We start from the raw sequence: 27,320 nt of genomic DNA, 5'->3' as shown, positions 1-27,320 counted from the left end.
TGAAGAGCTCCTTTTGTCAACGTCTGCTCAGCTCCGCGGCATCACATGCTCCCCCGCAAAAGGGGTTTCTAATGATCAATTAGCCTTTTAAAATTATAAACTTGGATTAGCAAACACAACTTGCCATTGGAACACAGGATGGTTGCAGATAATGGGCCTCTGTACGCTTATGCAGATATTCCGTAAAAAATCTGCCGTTTCCAGCCACAATACAACACTACCAATGTCTACACTGTATTTCTCATCAATTTGATGTTATTTTAATGGACAATTTTTTAAACTTTCTTTCCAAAACAAGGACATTTCTATGTGACCCCAAACTTTTCAATGGTAGTGTATGTATATATATTTTACAAATTATGGCTCATACATTGGATTTACACATGTACAGATGAACCACGCTAATGATATCTATTTTAGAAGTTTACTTTTTATTACATTTGTATCTAATGGCCACATGCTAATTGCTAACAGCTAATGTTCTATAGCTCAGCGCTAGGCGTTATCTAGTCTGCCATTTCGCCCTTCTAGCTAGCTACTTTTAGCAGGCTACTTTTTAACCACTAAATACACATTCACTCTATGTATACAGTGCTAATTGTACACACACATTATAGAAGAGAACTGTGTATTAAATGTAACAAAAACCCATTAATAGCTAGCTAGAAATGATCTAGAAATATCACTAAAAGAGCAAAGAACCCTTTTGTGAATAGCAAATAACCCTTGAAGAGCTCAAATGGTTATTTTAGTCTTTATGGTTCCACATAGAACCATCACCCTTCCCAAAGAACCCTTGAGGAACCCTTATTTTTAGGCTCGATCATATTCCTCCGTCTGAGGTATTTTTTGTCTGTATTACCATTAGTTCCTTCCAAGGCAGCAGCTACTCTTCCTGTGGTCCGAACAAGATCAAGGCAATTACATCAAACACACACACACACGCACACGCACGCACGCACGCACGCACACACACACACACACACACACACACACACACACACACACACACACACACACACACACAAACAAAAACAACAGTACATCAATCAACATATTATTACACCACTACTCTACTACCACATATCTACATTACAACAATATTACATCATTAGAATATACGTGTCTGTAGATTGCATGTGTGTGCTTATGCGTGTGTATGTGTGCCTGTGTGTGTGTGTGTGTGTCTTCACTGTCCATGTTGTTCCATAAGGTGTAGTTTTATCTGATTTAAATCTGATTTTACTGCTTCCTTGAGTTACTTAATGTGGAATAGACTTCCATGTAGTCATGGCTCTATGTAGTACTGTGTGTTTTCTAGCCTCTCTTTTAGACTCAGGGATTGTGAAGAGACCCCTGTCTTTTGAATGTGTCTTGTCGGGTATGCATGGGTTTGCATGGATGTCTGAGCTGTGTGCAGGTCGTTTTAACAGACAGCTACTCAACATGTCAATACCTCTCACAAAGGCAAGTTGTGATGCAGTCTATCTCTCTACTTTGAGCCAGGAGAGATTGACATGCACGTATACCCCCCATTCAACCCATGTAAGCAGGTAAGCGCCACATTTGAAATTTCAAGAAAGTGTTTTCAGAAGATTTAGGCAGAGTACTAGCAAGAGTCACCCAGCTTGGCCCAGGACCAGCTTCCATGGGGGTTACTTTAGTTTCAGGCCCTGCTTAGCCTAAATGCAAATACTATTACTTGCTTTCTCATGCTCTACTGAAATTCATTCAAGAAGTGATTAAGTGGATTTGTGTGTTTTATTCAAGGAACTAAGATATATTTTAGTGTAGCAATGTTGTGGGGTGCTGGAAAAAACCTTATAGTGGTGCTTGCATTTTATTTCTGAAAAAGTGTAGTAAACCTAATGTGTGATATTAATAGTAATACAAATAATTAACAGTAATTAATTAATTCATAATTCACCGTAATTCATTTAATAATGAATTGTGTTTTTACTATACCAGTGACAGCCACTAAGGCAAGCCAGCAATGACTAGCATTAGTATTCAATGTGGCAGACATTGGCATTGGCTGCACGGAGTCGCATTAACAGAAATCCCATGTTCGAACACTGGAATGTCATTGATACGATGATAGAAGTCCTCCTTATTTATTTGAATGATTTTTCAATTTGAGTGCAATTATTTATTTATATCCTAAATTTCTCAATCTGAACATCTAACATGAGTGGGGCAGGTGTGGTTTCATGACAATGATCAGTGATCGTGACAATGATCTCAAGCAGTGACGAGTATTAGTGGATGCCAATGGAAGCCAGGCTTCCCCCAAAAATGTACCAAGAAAAAAAGAAAAAAACATCTAAAATAATTTAGCTATCATCTCTCTGTTTCAAAATATTTCTTCAGTTTACAAGAGGCTGAATGTCTCTCACCGGAGAAAGCATCAGAGCGAGCGAAACAACGACCCTCTGGCTCAGTACTCTGAGTGCACAAACCATTTAGGAACACCTTCCTAAATATTATATTTAGTTGCACCTCCTTTTGCCCTCAGAACAGCCTCAATTCATCAGGGCATGGACTCTACAAGGTGTCAAAAGTGTACCACATGGATACTGGCCAAGTTGACTCCAATGCTTCCCACAGTTGTGTCAAGCTGGCTCGATGTCCTTTGGGTGGTGGACCATTCTTGATACACATGGGAAACTGTTGAGCTTTAAAATATCCAGCAGCATTGCAATTTTTGACACATTCAAATCGGTGAGCCTAACAACCATACCATGTTCAATGGCACTTAAATATTTTGTCTTGCACATTCACACTCTGAATGGCACACACAATAATGTCTCAATTGTCTCAAGGCTTACAAATACTTCTTTAACCTGTCTCCTCCCCTTCATCTACACTGATTGAAGTAGATTTAACAGGTGACATCAATAAGGGATCATAGCTTTGACCTGGTCAGTCTATGTCATGAAAAGAGCAGGTGTTCCTAATGTTTTGTACAGTCAGGGTACATGTAGCCCATGTATCTGATGCTGTCTGGCCTAAAAGTGTATGGCATTGTTGCCGCCCATAGCACAGAATTCCATAGCAAGGGAAGCGAGCGAGCATTTGGCGTCCCTCGATAAAAATAATCTAAAATAATTGCTAAACGGGGTTGAGCTCAAATAAGTGAGGTCAACTGTGAATGGTCCTGGCTCACCCAAAACAAGTGTCAGGGGAAGCCAGTTTGGATTTGGCTTCACACCAATCACATCAAATGCAAACATCAACAGAAATAAACGTGATTTGTTGCATCTCGTTGTGTCATTGTCCTCTGGTAGCTGGCTAGCTTGCTAAAATTGTCCCTTTCCTAAATTAGCCATGGATGGAGATACGGATTTGGACTTGTGGTTTTACTTCTTTTTTTTTTTTTTTTTTTTGTGGAGGGTGGATCAGCTTAATATTGCGGAAAGAATGTTGCTTCCAATGTAATTGTCTTCATCATTTCCAATCCCCCATATTTTTGGGGTAAATATATATATCCATACACGCATGCATATATATACACATATATACATAATGTAGTGGAAATTTCCTGTATTTACCAAATCATGAGAGCAAACCACACACAAGTCAGAGTTATCATAATGTCCATCTTTAATTATATGAGCTCCATCACAACCCTGTGACCCTCAGATCAATTCAGTGTCTATAAATGAATTTTCTGAGAGTCCTTACACATTGCAACTGAGATCCTTTATAGCAAAGACACACATAGCCAGACAGCATTGGCTATAAATTATCGTTCAGCTTTGTCTCCTAAACTATGTTCTTATCTCGCTCTCAGGACCATAAAACAAAACCTCATCAACAGGCATATATCAAATACACCCCTCCTGGACAAGATCACAGATACACAGTGACTGGCACACAGACATCGTGGAGCCAAGAGATAATTGGTTTAAAAGATATGTTTACATATGAAGACAAGCTTGACCTCTCCCCTCTCTGCGCCCCAAGTAACTGAAACCTGACAGAGAACAGATAACTGCAAATGGCCACCACTATAGTACAACAAGATCAATTCTGATGAGAAGTAACTCACAAGCATATAATGAAAATAAAACATCTTATCTATGTTACCCAACTATTCTGATTATTCCCCAACAATACACATACCTATATAGACATACATACTTTTTTAAAGAATATACCTTTATTATTATTCCCTGTAAACCCTTCCGCCGACCCCCCAATTGGAGTAAACTAATAAACACTTCTGCTTCTACCTTCAATCCATACATCTTATACACACTCTACAGACATAGTCTACTTTACAATAGTTATCTCTTGTTTGTTCTTAGTCCTTCCTCTATATCTGATGTCCATCCAGTTTGATTTCTATTTGTAACTATGCTATTTCGCAAAAGCTCCAAACCTATATACATTCTACAGATCCCTTATGCCCTACATTGTTTATCTTGTTATTAGTCCCACCCTTCAGCTCCCCTCAACCCCTCCCATCTGTCTCTCAACATCATCCATTTCGGATTTCTACTTGCCATATATTTTTCAACTGTGCTGTGATGCTTCACAAAATAATTGAACCTTCCTATTCTCATAGCTTCTACAGATTGTAAATTTTATTATTATTTTTTTTGCTAAAATAATAATTATATTATTGATTGATTGACTATGGCTTTTCAAATCACCCACTATTGCTATCTGTAGTGTTAGTTCTAGGCAAATGTTGCAATTCTTCAGCCATTCCTGGACCTGTTACCAAAAATGAGCTACATATGGACAATACCAAAATAAATGATCTAATGACTCTGCCTCCTCACAGCGGTGAGGAATCAGCCCAGAACTACACGGGAGGATCTTGTCAATGATCTCAAGGCAGCTGGGACCATAGTCAACAAGAAAACGATTGGTAACACACTACGCCATGAAGGACTGAAATCCTGCAGCGCCCGCAAGGTCCCCCTCCTCAAGAAAGCACATATACATGCCCTTCTGAAGTTTGCCAATGAACATCTGAATGATTCAGAGGACAACTGGGTGAAAGTGCTGTGGTCAGATGAGACCAAAATGGAGCTCTTTGGCATCAACTCAACTCGCCGTGTTTGGAGGAGGAGGAATGCTGCCTATGACCCCAAGAACACCATCCCCACAGTCAAACATGGAGGTGGAAACATTATGCTTTGGGGGTGTTTTTCTGCTAAGGAGACAGGACAACTTCACCGCATCAAAGGAACGATCGTTGGGGCCATGTACCATCAGCCAGGGCATTAAAAATGGGTCGTGGATGGGTATTCCAGCATGACAATGACCCAAAACACATGGTCAAGGCAACAAAGGAGTGACTCAAGAAGAAGCACATTAAAGTCCTGGAGTGGCCTAGCCAGTTTCCAGAACTTAATCCCATAGAAAATCTGTGGATGGAGCTGAAGGTTGCCAAACATCAGCCTTTAACCTTAATGACTTGGAGAAGATCTGCAAAGAGGAGTGGGACAAAATCCCTCCTGAGATGTGTGCAAACCTGGTGGCCAACTACAAGAAACATCTGACCTCTGTGATTGCGAACAAGGGTTTTGCCACCAAGTACTAAGTCATGTTTTGCAGAGGGGTCAAATACTTATTTCCCTCATTAAAATGCAAATCAATTGACAAAATTTTTGACATGCGTTTTTGTGGATTTTGTTATTGTTGTTCTGTCTCACACTGTTCAAATAAACCTACCATTAAAATTATAGACGGATAATTTCTTTGTTAGTGGGCAAACGTACAAAATCAGCAGGGGATCAAATACTTTTTTCCCTCACTGTATGTGAGAATGCTGTTCATTGACTACAGCTCAGCGTTCAACTCCATAGTGCCCACAAAGCTCATCATTAACTTGTTACGGAGGTGGTCCCTGCACAGGGACAGCTCAGCGGAAATTTCAGAGCGCCACCTATAGTACTCGAGTATAGTACTCGATAAATCTCAAACTTTCATAAAAATACACATGCAAGGTACTGAATTAAAGCTACACTCGTTGTGAATCTAGCCACCAAGTCAGATTTGTAAAATGCTTTTCGGCGAAAGCATGAGAAGCTATTATCTGATAGCATGCACCCCCCCAAAATACCAGCACGACACGTAAACAACAGATTTTGCGGTAGCCGGCGCTACCCAAAACGCAGAAATAAAATATAAAACATTCATTACCTTGGACGAGCTTCTTTGTTGGCACTCCTATATGTCCCATAAACATCACAATTGGGTATTTTTCCCGATTAAATCCGTCATTGTATACCCAAAATGTCATTTGCTGAAGGCCAGTCTGATGCTGCAAAAAGCCCATTTACAAGACGCAACGTCACTTTTTAAAATTACAAAAGTCGCCTATAAACTTTTACAAATCACTTCAAATGACTTTTCTAAACCAACTTTAGGTATTAATAAACGTTAATGATGTATCAAATTGATCACGGGGCGATCTGTATTCGATAGCAGCAAGTCTGGAAATCATCGTCCATTTTTTCAGTTTCACAACATACTGTGGTGCGCCTCAAGAAAGGAGGGGCTTATTCGTGTTGTAACCAAGGATAAATAAATCAGAAAATGACAGCAATGGCGACATCGTGTGGAAGCTGTAGGCGGGTCCTCATTTATTTTAGGTCGCCTTAAACAATACATTGAATGGCGGACGAATATTTTTGTTTTTGTTTTTGGTAAACAGTTTTACCAGGGATTTTTACTCCTAAACACGTTCTGTTATAGCCACAGACCCGATTTAACCAGTTTTAGAGACTTCAGAGTGTTTTCTATCCACACATACTTATCATATGCATATACTATATTCCTGGCATGAGTAGCAGGACTTTGAAATGTTGCGCGATTTTTAACAAAAAGCTGCGAAAATTCGCATCATCCATAACAGGTTTTAAGCTAAGGACCCTGGGACTAAACATCTCCCTCTGCAACTGGATCCTTGTACTTCCTGATGGGCCGTCCCCAGGTGGTAAGGGTCTGATCCTCAACACTGGGGCCCCTCAAGGGTGCATGCTTAGTCCCCTCCTGTACTCCCTGTTCACCCATGACTGCGTGGCCAAGCACAACTCCAACATGTGACAAATACAATTTGATTTGATTGATCCCCAGCTTTGCAGCCAGTCCGGTCCTCCATGAAGGCGTCCAACAGCAACACAACAGTGAGAATTGGGTTCTCGATCCATCCCAGCGGAGCTAGCTGGTAAATCAAGCTCTTGCCGAATCCAGTTGGGAGAAGAGTGAAAGCATCTTCTCCCCTGAGAAAAGCCTTCAACGCAGTTATTTGCTATTCATTCAATCAAGTTATGCCCTCCAGTTCTGCTATAACTGCTTCTATAGCAACCAACCTCCTCAAGAGCGGTCATGTCATTGTTATGATTTTCGACTTCAGCACCCAGTACAGGCCCTTCTCGTTGTCACCATGAACTAAACCACGCCCTCAGATTATCATAGGATGCTGATTAGTCCGGCCATACGGTGGAGGGAGAGGGCGGGGCTCAAATGGTTTGACTATGGTCGTGGCCAGTCTGTATCTGTATAGAGAAACAGAATGTAAGCTCGCAAGATCAGGATGGTTCGTGCGAGGCTACATTACATGAGACACGGCCAAAACATCAGCCATGCGGGTGTCTATCACCGGTTAGCGTTTGAATTTAGGCCTAAATACATTTTAACCCTAACCCTAACCCTAACCCTAACCCTAAATTGGTTACATAATATGAAATAATGACTCCAAAGACTTTATTTTCATAAGACTTTCACATTAACTGGTTACAACATTGTAACTAAATAGTGACCATCTAATTAATGGTCACTATTGCTATTCCTCTTTAATATCCCAATACTTGCACAGATATAATTTAAGATTCAGTGCTGGCAGTGAACAGGTAATGCAAAAAAAAAACAGAAAGAAAAACTGACCACATTACCTGGAATATGACATCCACTGTCACTGGTAGCCAAAAATAAACTGAAATCCAGCTCCCAATAGTCCACGCCTCCAACTCTTCTGATATGCTGCCGCAGCTTCATCGCACCCCCGCTATGCAATGTGAATGTGCATGAGGTATTGAAAGAAATTTAAAAGCTTTCATTCAGTAAAAAAATTGAATGTACTGTATCTGTCAAATTCGTTATTTAATTTCAGACAAATTGAATAGAATAGGTTGAATGAACCAAAGCGTAATTTTGGATCATACTAATCAGAAAAAGCACTTAGATGAACAACAGTGCCGTCCCACTTTTTACAGTGCAGCCAAATGGCAGCTGTGCCACTTGGTTGGCTGTAAAGCAGAGGGATGGGGCAATATTGCTGATTGTACCTTTAATTATAACCATATTAAGGAGGCCATATTTCCATTGTTGCAGAGGACGCCGAGGACAATGTGTATGACATAACAGGAGTTGAGGTTTCTCTCCAGTACAGTCACAGTGATTTGTCTCTGTATTCTTCTGGTCCTCTGTTTTCTCTCCCATATTCTATAATCAGATTGGCACAGAGAAAGACTAAGCAGTTATATTGTTCAGAGTACAAAGTCTTTGTGCAAAGGGATTATTATTTTACGCGACTGATCCATGTAGTCTAATTGTGCGTAATGATTTTATTTACATCCAATATTCCTGCATGGAGGGAGACATTAAAGTGCACCATTGTGAACCGTATGGGTCTTTCACCACAAAGTTTGTCCTTAGAGATATAACATCTCTATGGGTCTGTCAGTGCTGTCTGACATTGTGATTAAATATCCTTAACAGGTTTTAATATGTTATGATCAGAGCTAATATACAGTTAATTCGGAAAGTATTCAGACCACTTCACGTTTTCTACATTTTGTAATGTTACAGCCTTATTCTAAAATGTATTCAATATTTTTTCCCCTCATCAATCTACACACAATGCCTCATAATGACAAAGCAAAAACAGGTTAATAGACAGTTTTGCAAATATTTAAAAAATAAAAACTGAAACACATTTACATAAGTATTCACTAAGTACTAAATGTTTTGGTACCCATCCTAAGATTTGTGTCTCGACACAATCCTGTCTCTGAGCTCTATGGACAATTCCTTCGACCTCATGGCTTTGTTTTTACTCTGACATGCACTGTAAACTGTGAGATCTTATATAGACAGGTGTGTGTATTCCAAATCATGTCCATGTCCAAACAAATCATGTTTGGGTCTCATAGCAAAGGGTCTGAATACTCATGTAAAATGTATATCTGGTTTTAATTTTTTCTAAAAGCCTGTTTTTGCTTTGTCATTCTGAAGTATTGTGTGTAGATTGCAGAGGATTTAAATATGTTTTTTTATCCGTTTTAGAATAAGGCTGTAACCTAACAAAATGTGGAAAAAGTCAATGGCTCTGAATACTTTCCAAAGGCACTCTATGGCGGCATATGTGTGAGACCATGGCTGCGTTTACATAGACAGCCCAATTCTGATATTTTTCCCAATTAATGACAAAATATTGAATCTGATTAGTCAAAAGACCAATTAGTTGCAAAAGATCAGAATTGGGCTGCCTGTGTAAATACGGCATTTGTATCGCTTTGAAGGATGTCAAAGGATATGTTTGATTTTGTTTTTGTCATAACTTACTGAATTAAAAGACAGGCGGGAGGGTTAGTAAAGCAACACATCAATAATACTTATATATATACTATCTATATGAATAAATATAGACAGTACTGAGTATTTTGTAGGCCTCTGTTCAATATGGTTGATATCACCTTTTTTGATTCCCCATTCTTGTTTATACTCTTCTTCTCTCACACACGGCTCATCAGGAGAAATATATATATAGCCAAGTATCCTCCTTTAGAACACCTTCAGCATAATTCTGACACTTCCGGCGCCGACAGAGATGGCTGCCTTGCTTTGCATTCCTAGGAAACATTTTTTTTATTTTTTATGTATTATTTCTGACATTGTTACCCCAAGAAATCTTAAGTTTTATTACATACAGCCGGGAGGAACTATTGAATATAAGAGCAACATCAACTTACCAACATTACGACCAGGAATACGACTTTCCCGAAGCGGATCCTCTGTTTGTTCCACCACCCAGGACAATGGATCGGATCCCAGCGACCCAAAACAACGGCGCCGCAGATGGGGCAGACGGAGAGGTCTTCTGGTCAGGCTCCGTAGATGGGCACATCGCGTACCGCTCCCGAGTATACTACTCGCCAATGTCCAGTCTCTTGACAACAAGGAAGACGAAATCCGAGCAAGGGTTGCCTTCCAGAGAGACATCAGAGATTGTAACATTCTTTGTTTCACGGAAACATGGCTCACTCGGGATACGTTATCAGAGTCGGTACAGCCACCTGGTTTCTTAGCGCATTGCGCCGACAGAAACAAACATCTCTCTGGTAAAAAGAAGGGCGAGTGTGTATGACTTATGATTAACGAGACGTGGTGTGATCATAACAACATACAGGAACTCAAGTCCTTTTGTTCACCTGACCTAGAATTCCTTACAATCAAATGCCGACCGCATTATCTACCGAGAGAATTCTCTTCGATTATAATCACAGTCGTGTATATCCCCCCCAAGGAGACACATCGATGGCCCTGAAAGAACTTCATTGAACTCTATGTAAACTGGAAACCACATATCCTGAGGCTGCATTTATGGTAGCTGGGGATTTTAACAAGGCTAATCTGAAAACAAGGCTCCCTAAATGTTATCAGCATATCGAATGCGCGACCCGGGCTGGCAAAACTCTGGATCATTGTTACTCTAACTTCCTCGACGCATACAAAGCACTCCCCCGCCCTCCTTTTGGAAAATCTGACCACTACTCCATTTTGTTTCTCCCAGCCTATAGACAGAAACTAAACAGGAAACGCCCGTGCTCAGGTCTATTCAACGCTGGTCCGACCAATCGGATTCCATTCTTCAAGATTGCTTCGATCACGTGGACTGGGATATGTTCCCCACAGTGTCGGATAATAACATTGATGAATACGCTGATTCGGTGAGCGAGTTTATTGACAAGTGCATCGGTGATGTTGTACCCACAGCGACTATTGAAACCTTCCCCAGCCAGAAACCGTGGATTGATGGCAGCATTCGCGCAAAACTGAAAGCGCGTACCACTGCTTTTAATCAGGGCAAGGCAACCGGAAACATGACCGAATACAAACAGTGTAGCTATTCCCTCCGCAAGGCAATCAAACAAGCTAAGCTACAGTATAGAGACAAAGTAGAGTCGCAATTCAACGGCTCAGACACGAGAGGTATGTGGCAGGGTCTACAGTCAATCACAAATTACAAAAAGAAAACCAGCCCCGTCACGGACCACGATGTCTTGCTCCCAGACAAACTAAACAACTTCTTCGCTTGCTTTGAGAACAATACAGTACCAAAAACTGGTAGCTCTCCTTCACTGCAGCCAACGTGAGTAAAACATTTAAACGTGTTAACCCTCGCAAGGCTGCCAGCCCAGACGGCATCCCTGGCCACGTCCTCAGAGCATGCGCAGACCAGCTGGCTGGTGTGTTTATGGACATATTCAATCAATCCTTATCCCAGTCTGCTGTTCCCACATGCTTCAGGAGGGCCACCATTGTTTCTGTCCCCAAGAAAGCTAAGGTAACTGGGCTAAATGACTATCGCCCCGTAGCACTCACTTCCGTCATCATGAAGTGCTTTGAGAGACTAGTCAAGGACCATACAACCTCCACCCTACCCGACACCCTAGACCCACTCCAATTTGCTTACCACCCCAATAGGTCCACAGACGACGCAATCGCAATCACACTGCACACTGCCCTAACCCATCTGGACAAGAGGAATACCTATGTAAGAATGCTGTTCACCGACTACAGCTCAGCATTTAACACCATAGTACCCTCCAAACACGTCATTAAGCTTGAGACCCTGGGTCTTGACCCTGCCCTGTGCAACTGGGTCCTGGACTTCCTGACGGGCGGCCCCCAGGTGGTGAGGGTAGGAAACAACATCTCCACCCCGCTGATCCTCAACACTGGGGCCCCACAAGGGTGCATGCTCAGCTCTCTCCTGTACTCCCTGTTTACCCATGACTGCGTGGCCATGCACGCCTCCAACTCAATCATCAAGTTTGCAGACAACATTACAGTGTTAGGCTTGATTAGCAACAACGATGAGACGGCCTACAGGGAGGAGGCGAGGGCCCTCGGAGTGTGGTATCAGGAAAATAACCTCACACTCAATGTCAACAAAACAAAGGAGGTTACTTCAGGAAACAGCAGAGGGAGCAGCCCCCTATCCACATCGACTGGACAGTAGTGAAGAAGGTGGAAAGTTTTAAGTTCCTTGGCGTACACATCACGGATAAACTGAAATGGTCCACCCACACAGACAGCTTGGTGAAGAAGGCGCAGCAGCGCCTCTTCAACCTCAGGAGGCTGAGGAAATTTGGCTTGTCACCAAAAACACTTTTACAGATACACAATCGAGAGCATCCTGTCGAGCTGTATCACCGCCTGGTATGGCAAATGCTCCGCCCACAACCGTAAGTCTCTCCAGAGGGTAGTGAGGTCTGCACAACGCTTCACCGGGGGCAAACTACCTGCCCTCCAGGACACCTACACCTCCCGATGTCACAGGAAGGCCAATAAGATAATCAAGGAAAACAACCACCCGAGCCACTGCCTGTTCACCCCGCTCGCAGAAGGCGAGGTCAGTACAGGTGCATCAAAGCTGGGACCGAGAGACTGAAAAACAGTTTCTATCTCAAGGCCATCAGACTGTTAACAGCCATCACTAACATTGAGTGACTGCTGCCAACATACTGACTCAAATCTCTAGCTACTTTAATAATTAAAAATTGGATGTAATAAATGTATCACTAGCCACTTTAAACAATGCTACTTTATATAATGTTTACATACCCTACATTACTCATCTCGTATGTATATACTGTACTCTAAACCATCTACTGCATCTTGCCTATGCCGTTCCGCCATCGCTCATCCATATATTTTTATGTACATATTCTTATTCATTCCTTTACACTTGTGTCTATAAGGTAGTTGTCGTGAAATTGTTAGATTACTTGTTAGATATTACTGCACAGTCGGAACTAGAGGCACAAGCATTTCGCTCCACTCACATTAACATCTGCTATTGATGTGTGTGTGACAAATGCAATTTGATTTGATTTAAGTAACAATTGATTTGATTTGATTTCGCAGGGCTCATACATTTTTGTCTGCATTTGTGCTGAATAACTTGGGCCCAAATTTTTTTTGTAAATTGAAGGGTCACTATGTGATGTATAGAGAGACACTTGCTCAAGATAATCTTCATGGTGACGGAGAGAAATAAAGGAAGTCCCAATGGACTGATGAGCCATTCATTAGTGAAAATATAAACTATCTCACGCATCCTAAACTATTACATGTTTTTAGTAATGTCATGGGTCTATGTAACATGAATTAAATGCTTGCTATGCCTGCATTCATAAAATACCTGTTAATCCTGCTGTGCTGTGAAACTCTGTAAAACATATTAATTCACAAACTGGGTTATTGAACAACCACATACATTTATTTTCAAAACAGTTGAGATGCGGTGTAAAACGCGACACACTGCAAGCATGATACTATTCAATGCATATTAAACAGATATATTTGAATTAGTATTAGTGGTATTTTTCATACAGTGCACAATGATTTTGAACAACAGAGGACATTACTTTAAATATGCAGCAACCATGATAGAGAAAACCCCACCACACGACTCTGTGGCACAAGCTGTTACAATGACACTGTCACACTCACCTACACAACGCTGAAGCACCACAGATGAGCCTGCAACACACTTTTTTCCACTGACAGCACAAGATCACCCAGCTCATCATTTTAATGGCCCCTGACACCAGGCAACAGGTAGGCAACAGCTTGGTCTCGTACAGAGACATGTATGAGAGCTGTCATGGCGGATCAGTGGGTACTACTAGAAGTATATACAGCGGTAATTTAAGAGTACATCTTGGTTTGGCTCGCACAATGTATTCCGTTAGTAACTTCCAAAGTGACGTGAGAGCTCTCAAGGCAGACCAGAAGGTACTATGCCTACTACAAGTAAAAACAGGAGTAAGAGTACATTTGGTTGGCATGCATATTGCATAATGGTTGGGTTAGAACTGAAGTTCAAAGACACCCACATTTGCTTACATTAAGTTAAGATCCTCTTGTGCCTCTCTGTACAGGATGGGATGTGAAATATGGTCCCAATTAAAACCAAACATAACTTCAAAGGTTTAGGGCATGATTCCGACCTTATCGCAAAAGTTATACGGTATTGCGCAATTTAAATGTAAAGCTAATTTCTGATTGAGCGGACATATGCAGTGTATGCAGCATTAACAGTGAATGAAGTCTCCGCAAACTAGTGAACATTGCCTTTAAAGACCCACTCCAGCCTCCCTAAAACTTAATTGATCACCTGATAGGTGGTCCAGGTGTCCTCTGGCACAAGTAGGGGGGTTGGCCTTTGGTCTTCAATTGGTTCTCTATTGTTCCTGCAAGCAGGGGGGGAGGCCGATGACATCAGAGTGCACCATCAAATTCCTTGAATTGCCAAACCCTTAAATTTCGCAATTGTGTCTAAAAACACAATTTTGATCAAAATATGTATTTATACCTGGAATATAGTTTTTTAACAGGAAAAATACAAAAATTGCTGGAGTGGGACTTTAAATTTAAATCGCCCTATACAGAGGATCTTCCACTATAAAGGTTTAATTGAGCCCTTATTTGATTATATACACTTAAGAGTGTGTATGTGTGTGTCAAAACGTATGATCTCTGGGTCCTTGTTTCTACAGTAAATTCCATTCAGGCCAGTGGTGCTGTGTTTCAGATTCAGAAACTGAAAACTTTAAGTCCTCAATGAGGCAATTCATTTTGCAGCAACACAATACATACCAACCAGGTCACCCTTGATACAAGTCCGTATTCAACGTCCATCCATATCTGAGGATGTCGGGAGATGACGTGGAAACCAGCCACTAGGGGCAACAGTGGGCGCTGTTACCTTCAAGTAGATTTGAGTTTTGCTAGGGCATTGTGGACAGGGATGGTGGAGGGGAACATCAGCCTCTGATTCCAAAGGTTGTGAGTTCAAATCCAGCAATACAAAGTTGCTTTTGAGAGGTTTTTTTTAACCCTATCCCAAACCTTAACCCTTACCATAAGCATTCAGAGTTAATGCCAAACCTTAAGATTTCAGAGTTAATGCCTAAACTTAACCCTCACCTTAAAAATGTGAAGTTAATTTCTAAACTTAACCTTAAACACGTTTGCAACAACTTTGACATTTTTAAGAAACATGGATGAACATCTAATTCTGATATGAGACTGTGAGAGCTAGTTGAGAGCTAGTTGAAATCACACATACAAAACAAATAACTACAGACAGTAACAGATATTTACAAGTGAAACTGAATAAGTGTAGTTTCCAAGAAAGATACTTCAGGAGACACCAGCCAACTATCCTCATAAGTCAATGACAGAGTATGTGTAGAATGTAATCAGTGTACGCCTTGCTACCTTATAGTGACTGTCTGCAGCTACAGAGACCACATGCTTACGACATGCGCCAATGTTTAGGGTCAGAGTTTGCCCAATGCTATTTTTATTCAACCACACAGGTGCGAGTGTGTGTTCAAGAGTTTGTCACCCTGAAGTTAATTTAGCCATTGTTCAGTAGGCTCTTTCTCTTGGTACTATTGTCATTCCTTGTCTTGGCCCAGAGCTTATCCTTAGCTCTGGGCCTTCCACTTAGGGCCTGATTACTGATGGGGGACGCATGGCACGTGCCCTGGGGCCTCGATCTCTAGGAAAACAGTTGGGCTTTCAACTTACGGTTGAGAGTTTGAATAGTACAATTCTCAAGGTGCAATTTTGAATTTAGGGACAGTTAGAAACTTACTGGAGTGGGGGTCCAAATTAGGGGAGGGTTGCAGGATTGGGGTCAATTCCCCAAATTAAATTCCAATGCAATTATCTCTCCCTATAAATTCTGTCAATTAAAGTCAAAACTCCAGCAGGGTTGGGGTCAAATTCAATTCCAATTCAATTCCCTTTCCCTATAAATGACATCAATTAACCCCTTCACGAACTAAGAGGGAATATTCCTGGTAAACCTCAAAATGTCCCCTTAATTCTGAAAAGTTTCAGGAAGCTTAGCATGCAAAATATATTAAATAACACAATAAGATGCTTTTCAAATTTAAACATACAATCATAAAGATGTAAAACATTGTCCTAAATATAACCCATCCAATTAGTGAATATCATTGATAAGTTAAAGCTGTTTAAAAGGAACAGCATTAAATAATGCCGAAAATGCTAAATACTCTATTCCATTCAGTAGTGGCTACTGTATTATTCAATATTACATTATACAGTTTTCCCCAATTTGTTTGGCACACTGTGGAACAAAGCCCAATGCTCAACAAACAAAACATGTGAGATTTAATGAGATTGGGAAACACCTAAAAAAAAAGATCATACATTTTTTTATATTCAAACAAACCCCTTTATGTAACATATCCTACAATTGAACCTTGGTCTCCGGTGGGGAAGCACACATTAGCTTGTTGCTGGGAGTGTTGCCCACATGCCCACGGCTCTGGACGATCCTCTCATTTCTAACATGAATCTTCTTTCAAACTATGCATTTAAGCACTTGACAACATTTGTAAATGTTACATATGTATGTTATTCCCATCTCCTTCTTTCATGCCATGTATCTGTCTAAATAAAGAAAAATACTAAAGGTACAGTAAAACTCCACTCTCCATAAAATGAATGAGATGTTTATTTATTCAGGAGTTAAATTAACACCCAGTTTGTAAAATAACCTGTTGGTGTTAATAACCAGAGTTGAGTGTGATTGTGTCATTTTTACTCTGTAGTAAAACACTTAGTCAAAACCATGCCCATCAAATTTCCCAGAATTAGCTTATTACCAAGCTAATTAAATGTGTTAGTAGTTGGACTTATTGCACCCGTAACTGAGATGGTTGTTCCATTTTAAATGATGTACAGTAGGTAGTCTCCCTGCTCCAAATGCTTGCAGTTATTCTAAATGCAGGTTGCGGTTGATTAAGAGTTCACATTTTTGCGTGTCAAAATGTTGTTAAAATACCAGACTGTACATTGTTGATTGCCTGTTCACTCTTTGCACAGCAAAATGATGTACAGTTGAAGTCGGAAGTTTACATACACTTAGGTTGGAGTCATCAAAACTCGTTTTTCAACAACCTTACAAATATCTTGTTAACAAACTATAGTTTTGGCAAGTCAGTTAGGGCATCTACTTTGTGCATGACACAAGTATATTGTCCAACAATTGTTTACAGACAGATCATTTCACTTATCATTCACTGTATCACAATTCCAGTGGGTCGGAAGTTTACATACACAGTTGACTGTGCCTTTAATCAGCTTGGAACATTCCAGAAAAGTATGTCTTGGCTTTAAAAGCTTCTGATAGGCTAATTGACATCATTTGAGTCAATTGGAGGTGTACCTGTGGATGTATTTCAAGGCCTACCTTCATACTCAGTGCCTTTTTGCTTGACATCACGGGAAAATCAAAAGAAATCAACCAAGACCTCAGAAAAAAATGTGTAGAACTCCACAAGCCTGTTCATCCTTGGGATACATTTCCAAATGCCTGAAGGTACCATGTTCATCTGTACCAAACAATAGTACACAAGTAAAAATAACATGGGACAACGCAGCCGTCATACCGCTCAGGAAGGAGACTCGTTCTGTCCTCTAGAGAAAAGGGCAAAGAAATCCCAGAACAGCAGTAAAGGACCTTGTGAAGATGCTGTAGGAAACAGGTACAAAAGTATCTATATGTACAGTAAAACAAGTTCAATATCGACATAATCTGAAAGGCCACTCAGCAAGGAAGAAGCCACTGCTCCAAAACAAACGTAAAAAAGCCAGACAACAGTTTGTGCACATGGGGACAAAGATTGTACTTTTTGGAGAAATGTCCTCTGGTCTGATGAAACAAAAATAGAACTGTTTGGCCATAATGACCATTGTTGTGTTTGGAGCAAGAAGGGGGAGGCTTGCAAGTCGAAGAACACCATCCCAACCATGAAGCACAGGGGTGGAAGCATCATGTTGTGGGGGTGCTTTGCTGCAGGAGGGACTGGTGCACTTCACAAAATAGATGGTATTATGAGGAAGGAAAATTATGTGGATATATTGAAGCAACATCTCAAGACATCTGTCAAGAAGTTAAAGCTTGGTCGCAAATGGGTCTTCCAAAGGGACAATGACCCCAAGCATACTTCCAAAGTTGTGGCAAAATGGCTTAAGGATAACAAGGTCAAGGTATTGGAGTGGCCATCACAAAGCCCTGACCTCAATCCTATAGAACATTTGTGGGCAGAACTGAAAAAGCATGTGTGAGCAAGGAGGCCTACAAACCTGACTCAGTTACACCAGCTCTGTCAGGAGGAATGGGCCAAAATTCACCCAACTTATTGTGGGAAGCTTGTGGAAGGCTACCGAAACGTTTGGTCCAAGTTGAACAATTTAAAGGCAATGCTACCAAATACTAATTGAGTGTATGTAAACTTCTTGCCCACTGGGAATGTGATGAAAGAAATAAAAGCTGAAATCAATCATTCTCTCTACTATTATTCTGACATTTCACATTCTTAAAATAAAGTCTTGTTCCTAACTGACCTAAGACAGGGAATTTTTACAAAGATTCAATGTCAAGAATAAACTGAGTTTAAATATATTTGTCTAAGGTGTATGTAAACTTCTGACTCCAACTGTATTGGATTTATACAACACATTTCATAAAATTTCGATGATCTTCAGGGTGATGTTTAATTCCCACTGAAATCTAGCGAAATGTCAAGTTTAGAATACGGCATCACCAACTTTATACATTTTGACAAGGTTGGGAACATATTGCTCCCAAACAACCCAAACCATATTAACTGGTTCCACCATCTCAATAACGGGTGCAAAAAAATCCAACCACTAACAGATTATAGTAGATTTAAAAAAATATTTGTTGTTTGTCTTTGCTCAGCATAATATAAATCCTTGTACATCCAAAAACACACACATATAATCAAATAATTTGAAAAATAGACCATCAAAACAGCATGCTGTGAATGATTTTGATCAGTCCCCTGACATCATTTATAATGTATTTTTCCAATTCTAAAAGTAAGCAATACAGAATGTTGCAGTGCTCAGTTGGTAGCGCATGGCTCTTGCAACATATTTGTCATTTAGCAGACACTTATATCCAGAGCAATTTACAGTAGTGAGTGCATATATTTTTGTAATGGTCCCTCGTGGGAATCAAACCCACAACCCTGGCGTTGCAAGTGCCATGCTCTACCAACAGGTACAAAAGTATCTATATCCACAGTAAAACTAATTCAATATCGACATAACCTGAAAGGCTGCTCAGCAAGGAAGAAGCCACTGCTCCAAAACAGCCATAAAAAAGCCAGACTACAGTTTGCAACTGCACATGGGGACAAACACCTAAGGGTATTCCCAATACCCGGGAACACCCTTAGGTAAAACATGTATGCGTACGTCACTGTAAGTTGCTTCTCATAAAGGTTTCTGCTAAATGGCATATGTTATAGATGTATATGTTGTAGATGCAATAATTGAGTAAACAATAAATTAGTAGAAATTCTGCCTCCATATATAATGCATCGACAAAATGACAGTTCATAGGGTAAAGAAACCAACATGTAATTTGGCTGAACTATCACTTTATTTGGACCAAAATAAAAAAAATATTTATAAAACAGTAATACTTATAATTATTTGATTTAAAACAACATCTGCATTCAATTTCAATGCTAAATGCATTAAATCCAGTAAATGGAATTTGCACAATTAGAATGTTTTATTCAAATTCCATTCCAATTATGTTTTTATTTTCCAATTCAATTCCAATTCAGGCAGTCTAAATTCCAATTCAATTCTGATTCCATTCTAAGGATGGTTTTCTTCTTCAATTCTTCTTGTTGATGCACAAGGCTACCTAGACTAGCCTACAACACCACATTGAAATGAATAATTAATTGCATAATTTTTTTCAAGTGTGCACACAATTCTACTGTATTCTGTAAATGGCATATTTAATTCCATTTCGATCAGTTGTTTTATAATAATATGCTCCCAGCAGGCCCAGTTATTCAGAAAAGCTTAACTCTGCTTCCCATCCTATTACTTGCGCACCTAATGCTTCAATATAGACAAAATATTTGTTATTTCACTTTTAAAATGTATATCATTTTATGTGTGGCATAAACACAACCAGTCACAATGTTTTAATCTGATTAGGCTACATTAAAACCTCCTGTAGTCTACCTGCGCACGTTCACCAAAATATTTTTCCAGCATCCAAACTATGCAAACAGTGGCATAGAAACCTGCTGATGGAATATTAGTTGCATATATTTTATATATTTATGAATACAGCATCAAAATGTAAACTGTGATTTCCACCTAGCTGATAATTGTCTGCAGCCAGCTTTGATCATAGTGCAGTTCTATTGAAACAGGCAGGGAGAGTTAGCTCATCTATGGTGGTCAGCAAATCCTCAATCTTTTGGGCTGCAGCTCTGGATGGAATCGACTGTGCCACAAAAGCACACTAAAGTGGAAAAGTTGATATCCATGTTGTTGTTCTTTATGGTGTGGTCGTAAACATTGTTTTAAGTTAATTCTATGAGGGAGGAGGGTGTGTATTTTTACAGTACAAGGTGAAAATGTTTGTCAATTTTGAACTGTCCCTTAAGTATTTACATGTTGAATTTAGTATTGCAAACATTTTGTAGTTCAGTAGCATCATCCTCAGCAGGTGACTGTTCACTGACAGTTTGTTTCATGGACAGTGTCTTATTTATTATTATTATTATTATTATTATTATTATTATTATTATTTTCCAATCAAAACTTACTTAGTGCCCCCAAAAGGCTAGAGCCTGCCCTGATCAGATAACATAAGGTGTAAGAGAAATTAGCTTTAAATCGGGAACATTTTCTCTCAGCCCAATGACAAAATGTACTGTATAGAATAGGAAGAAATGTGCTTTAAAACTCAAAAATCATCTCTCAGCCCCATGGCAAAATGTCTGCAATAGTAGGAAACTAGTAGCTTTAAAACGGCAACATTTTCCCTCCGCCCCATGGCAAAAAGTGTAGAATTGCAGGAAATTTGCTATAAACAGCATATTTTTCTTTCTACCCTTTGGAAAAATGTTTAGAATTGTTAGCCTGGCCTCAAAGACTAGACATAACATAGTATGTCTAAGTAAATCTGTGACACTCTAATTAGTATGATATGTTACATTTGGCATAGTTAAATAAGACATAAGGTTACTAAGCTAAAAACAAAAGGTGGGAAGTTGGTCGGGATGATGGGTGGGCATATAACACAAACATCTAGCAATGCAAAGGTTGAGTGTTCACATCATGGGCAACTATTTATTAATTTGCAACTACTTAGTACGTTAGCTAACCCTTCCCCTAACCCCTAACCCCTAGCCTAGCTTAAATTAGCCAACTAGTCACCTAGCTAACATTAGCCACAAAAGTGTTTAATTTGTGACATATCATACGAATTGCAATTCGTAATATATCATACAAAATGGGTAATGGACATCCACAAATTAATAAATTCCATACGAAACTTAACATATCATGCTATATTGAGGGAGACAGATTTACTATGTTATGTCTACCCCTGAGTCAGGTTGGAATTGCAGGAAGTTAGCTTAAAAAGAAAATCTCTCCACTGCCATGAGCGGGGCCTCCAAATTCTTCTTGCCCAGGGCCCCAGATGTGGTCAGTCCGACACTATCTCCACGCTGTGACCCCAGGGTCTGATTGGACGTCTCACTGGACCCCACCTCCACCGTGCTGACCACATGCGCAGCCTGAAACACATGCACCCGGTTCACCACCCTCTTACCCAACACACAGTCAAACACCTTCCGGAATCCCTTCCGGAAGTGTTTGGACACCAGGGCATACACTATAGGGTTGAGGCAGGAGTTAGCATAGGCCACCAGGTGAGAGAGAATACGGAGTATATAGGTGGTGTGGTTTAGCGGAAAGTGACCAAACCACATACACAGTATAACCAGGTGATGGGGAAGCCAGCAGAGGCAGAAGAGCACCGCTACGATAATAATCATCTTGGTGACTTTCCTCTTTGCTCTCCTGGACTCAGACATGTCCTTCATGGGGTCCACTGTGGTCCACAGGTAGCGGATGGTTCTGGCGTAGGTCAGGCTGAGGATGAGGACAGGGATGAGGTAGCCGAAGAAGAAGGTGCAGACGTCCATAAGGCGCCTGTCCTGGAACTGCCAGGCGGGGATGCAAACCACGGTGCCGTGCAGGTCCATCTGTCGGTAGTAGCTCAGGTACGGGCCAGAGAAGACCAGGGACAAACCCCACACCACACAGATGGACGTCAGGGCGTTACGATGGGTCCTCATCTCCCTGGAACGGAGAGGGTAGCGGATGGCCAGATACCTTGGGTGTCAACAATAGGAAGAAGAGGTGGACTCAGATAGTTGGACAGACAGGACTTAGTGATACATAATAAAATACCCAGGTATGTCCTATAAGAAAAAAGTGCCCTGTCAGATTGGTAGCATTTTCTTATGAATACATTTTTTATTTTCTCCTGTCCCGTAAAGAATTGTCCATCAAACTTGCTAACTTCTCATTTTGAATCTTGGAAAATCACCTCTCCCCGCTACTCTGCCTCCACGCAAGCGTGCACTGCAGTCGTCTGTCTGCTGCTGCACAAGCAGAAGTTACCAGCGCCTAGCTGTAGAAATGTTATAAGCAGGGTTGAAAGTAGATGTAATTTATTTCCATTACGGGACCTCCTACACAGACAAAAAATGAGGTTTCCTCAAGGCTTCTTAGAGAAGGATGTTTGTTCTATCTAGAACCATAAGGACTCAAAGAACCATTTTGAGAACCCAGTTCTCAAAGGGGTTCTTTGCTCTTTTAGTGATCATTCAAATGTAGGGGCGGTGCATTACAATATTTTGGGGCATGGTTTGCACCCAGGTCTTTTTCTGCAACCGTGAGTGAGAGTGTTATTCCAGTTTCTTTAATATGTCGTGTTGTATAATTATATTAAATAAAAAATATATTAATGCAATGTGTTGTATCATGGTTCATGAGCTGAAATAAAAGATCCCTCAAATTTTTCAGATGCGCATTAAGTTTATTTCTCTCAAGTTTTATGAACAAATTTGTTTACATCTTTGTTAGTGAGCATTTCTCCTTTGCCAAGATAATCCATCCACCTGACAGGTGCGGCATATCAAGAATCTGATTAAACAGCATGATCATTACACTGGTACACCCTGTGCTCTGGACAATAAAAGGCCACTTTAAAATATGCAGTTTTGTCACACAACACAATGTCACATATGTCTCAAGTTTTGAGGGAGTGTGCAATTGGCATGCTGACTGCAGGAATGTCCACCAGAGCTTTTGCCAGAGAATTTAATGTTAATTTCTCTACCAAAAGCCGCCTCCCAACATAATTTTAGAGAATTTGACACTACGTCCAACCGGCCTCACAACCGTAGAACACGTGTAACTACGTGGTCTGGCTTCTTCACTTGCGAGATCATCTGAGACCAGCCACACGGACAGCTGATGAACATGTGGGATTGCACAACCGAAGAATTTATGCACAAACTGTCAGAAACCGTCTCACGGAAGCTCATCTGTGTGTTCGTCATCTTCCCCAGGGTCTTGACCTGACTGCAATCCGACGTTGTAACGGACTTCAGTGGGCAAATTATCACTTGCAATTGCTGCTGACACGCTGGAGAAGTGTGCTCTTCACAAATGAATCCCGGGTTTCAACAGTACCGGGCAGACATTTGGCGTTGTGTGGCCAAGTGGTTTTCTGATTTCAATGTTGGGAGGCATAAGCTACGGACAACGTACACAATTGCATTTTATCGATGGCAATTTCAGTACACAGGATCTCGTCATGGTATCTCTAAGGCCCGTTGTCGTGCCATTCATCCGCCGCCATCACCTCATGTTTCAGCATGATAATGCACGGACCTATGTTGCAAGGATCTGTACACAATTCTTGGAAGCTGAAAATGTCCCATTCTTCCATGGCCTGCATGACATTTCAGCCATTAAGCATGCTTGGGATGCTCTGGATCGACGTGTACGACAGTGTGTTCCAGTTCCCACCAATATCCAGCAACTTCGCATAGCCATTGAAGAGTGGGACAACATTCCACAGGCCACAATCAACAGCCTGATCAATTCTATGCGAAGTGGATGTGTCGCGTTGCATGAGGCAAACCTTCGAAAAATTATCTTTATAGCACCATACAGATTCCTTTTAAAACATTATGTGCATGGTTATTTGTAGAACCTTCAAAAAAGGTATAACAACAAAAAGGTTTATGCTATGGTTACAAGCCAAATAACCCCTATTTGTTACTATTGAGAACCACTGTTTTTTTGTGTGCTTGTGTGCACTATGGACCTAATCTTAGAATTACATATAGAATCCCTTTTAATTTCATAAGATGTGTAGGCCTAGTAGAACACATGTCAATTAACTTAAGAAAAATGTATTACCTTTTAATGTGGCATAAAAACAACCAGTCACAATGTTTTCATCTGATTGCCCTGTGCAGGTTCGTCCACACACAAATTAATTCCAGCAGCCAAATTCTGCTCTGTGCATCTGCCATTTGACAAATGGAAAGAAACTGAAACCATGGACTCAGTGAGCAGTGTTGTAGTGATATTATCTCAAGCAAATTTGCGGATGTAACCGATGTGAAATGGCTAGCTAGTTAGCGGGGTTCTGAGTTTTCACATGCAACAGGGATTGCTTTTGAGCTTTATCTGCCATCCCAATGAAAACAAGTGAGAACATTTAAAAATAGATATTATGGAAAAGAGATGTATGTTTCTGAATGATGCACCCTGCTGCCTTGTTGACAAAAATGACTCTGTATAGATTACTGTCATGATTTGAGAAGGGCACTCATGCTTCTCCCTCCACGTTTTTACCAGATCACATTAACAGGCCTTTGCCCGGTTTCCCTCGGGTCAGCATAATTGAATCTGCCCAATTACTAGCTAGCACCAGACACAAATGAAAGCAGAAATCTATAAGTATCTTTGCCTTAAATCTCAAATGATATTTGCTGACACGCTGCAGTAAAGTTTTGACACTACCTAGTTATGTAAACCACACCCCTCTGAATAAGACTTCTGTGGTATATATTTTAATTAGATAAGATTTTTTTACCTTTATTAAACTAGGCAAGTCAGTTAAGAACAAATTCTTATTTAAAATGACAGCCTAGGAACAGTGGGTTAATTGCCTTGTTCAGGGGCAGAACAACATATTTTTACCTTGTCAGCTCAGGGATGGAATCTAGCAATCTTTTGGTTACTGGCCCAATGCTGTAACCACTAGGCTACCGGCCGCCCCAATAAGAATAAGGTGTTACCATTGGTGTATTCAAATTTGAGATTTTGTGATGTCACACAATGTCCTTTATAATCCCTATTTCTTTTCACTTTGAGCACCTGCCCCTCAGAAGGTCTTTGCCCTGCCCTGATTGTACCCTAAACACTGACGTTAGACTGTATTAGAGAGGAAGAAACTAAGCGAGAGGGTTTACTCTGCCCGAAATCTGTCCACAAAAACAAGACCACGAAGTGCGGTATTTTTGTATGGAGATCAACGAGAGAGTATTGAATTTGGTTAACAAAAAATTGCTGATTTGAGGCTCATCTAATCAAAGCAAACTTTACTTGTCACCTGCAGCTGTACAACGTTTTGAGAAACTGGGGACCCATGCCACATATTTTCAGTCTCCTGAGGGGGAAAAGATTTTGTCATGCCCTCGTCACTACTGTCTGGTGTGTTTGGACCATGGTAGTTCATTGGTGATGTGGACACCAACAAACTTGAAGATCTCAACCTCTCTCGACCTGCTCCACTACAGCCCCTTCGATATTAATGGGGGCTTGTTCGGCCCGTATTTTCCTGTAGTCCACCATCAGCTCCTTTGTCTTGCTCACATTGAGGGAGAGGTTGTTGTTCTGGCACCACACTGCCAGGTCTTCGACCTCCTCCCAATAGGCTGTCTCATCGTTGTCAGTGATCAGGCATATCACTGTTGTGTCATCATACTTAATGATGGTGTTGGAGTCGTGTTTGGCCATGCAGTAGTGGGTGAACAGGGAGTACAAGAGGGGACTAAGCACACACGGCTGAGGGGCCCCAGTGTTGATGATCAGCGTAGCAGACATGTTGTTGCTTACCCTTACCACCTGGGGGTGGCCCATCAATAAGTCCAGGATCCAGTAGCAGAGGGAGGTGTTTAGTCCCAGGGCCCTTTGCTTAGAGATGAGGTATGTGGGCACTGTGATGTTTTTTGAACAGCATTCTTTCATAGGTGTTCCTTTTGTCTAGGTGGGAGAGGGCAGTGTGGGTCTAGGGTATCCGGGAGGATGCTGTTGATGTGAGCCATGACCAGCCTTTCAAAGCACTTCATGGCTACCGACATGAGTGCTACGGGGCGATAATAATTTAGGCAGGTTACCTTCGCTTCCTTGGTGGTCTGCAAGAAACATGCAGGTATTACAGACTTGGTCAGGGAGAGATTGAAAATGTCAGTGAAGACACTTGCCAGTTGATCCGCGCATGCTTGGAGTACACGTCCTGGCAAGCTCTACACATCCTATACATTGGAACACAATCATCACACAAATAAACTTCAAGGAGCAGAGGGAGAAAATTAGGAGAAAAGATTGCAAACAAGTAAAGCAAGTAACAGAGACAGGGAGAGTTGAAAGCACATTCACCTACTTGAAGGAGCAGCTGAGGAGGCCTCTGTACATCGACCCAGGCCCCAACCTTACCAGAGTTAGGAACAGTAAGTTAGGAATGCCCAGTCAGTTTCGGCCCAGGTGACTCAGGTTCGCCAATGCATCGACCTGTTGGGAGGCTACAACAGCCTGTTCTTTCCATCTGCAAGACAATCAGTTTGATCTAGAATTGTTTGTAAGTAAGGTGCTAGCTAGCTAGACAAAACTTAGTTAGCTAGCTAGAAAACAGATGGGCCTAGGCTAGAAAAGGCTGCTGGAAGTTTAGCGATTAACTAGCTAGCTATATTGTGTTTTCTTTCTAAGTTGGCCAGTAGTATCACATTCAGAAAGTATGCTGCCGTTAGCCATGTGATGACTAAAAAGAAAAGCTTTTTTACAATCTGATTTATTTGTTATCTCTT

The 27,320-nt window shown here is 40.9% G+C and overlaps 1 protein-coding gene across 1 annotated transcript; it reads right to left on the bottom strand.

Annotated features, from left to right (window-relative positions):
• Nucleotides 1-21,779: 21,779 nt before the first annotated feature.
• LOC110503115 (galanin receptor 2a-like) lies at nt 21,780-26,931 on the bottom strand. The gene is made up of 2 exons (XM_036959904.1): nt 26,900-26,931; nt 21,780-22,542 (listed from the first exon to the last, which is right to left on the bottom strand). Exons 1-2 carry the CDS (start codon nt 26,929-26,931, stop codon nt 21,780-21,782), a joined length of 795 nt encoding a protein of 264 aa, XP_036815799.1.
• Nucleotides 26,932-27,320: the final 389 nt, after the last annotated feature.

The sequence above is a fragment of the Oncorhynchus mykiss genome, chromosome 23 (assembly GCF_013265735.2).
Source record: "Oncorhynchus mykiss isolate Arlee chromosome 23, USDA_OmykA_1.1, whole genome shotgun sequence".
NCBI classification, from domain to species: Eukaryota; Metazoa; Chordata; class Actinopteri; order Salmoniformes; family Salmonidae; genus Oncorhynchus; species Oncorhynchus mykiss.
This window is presented reverse-complemented; position numbering and strand designations above follow the sequence as displayed.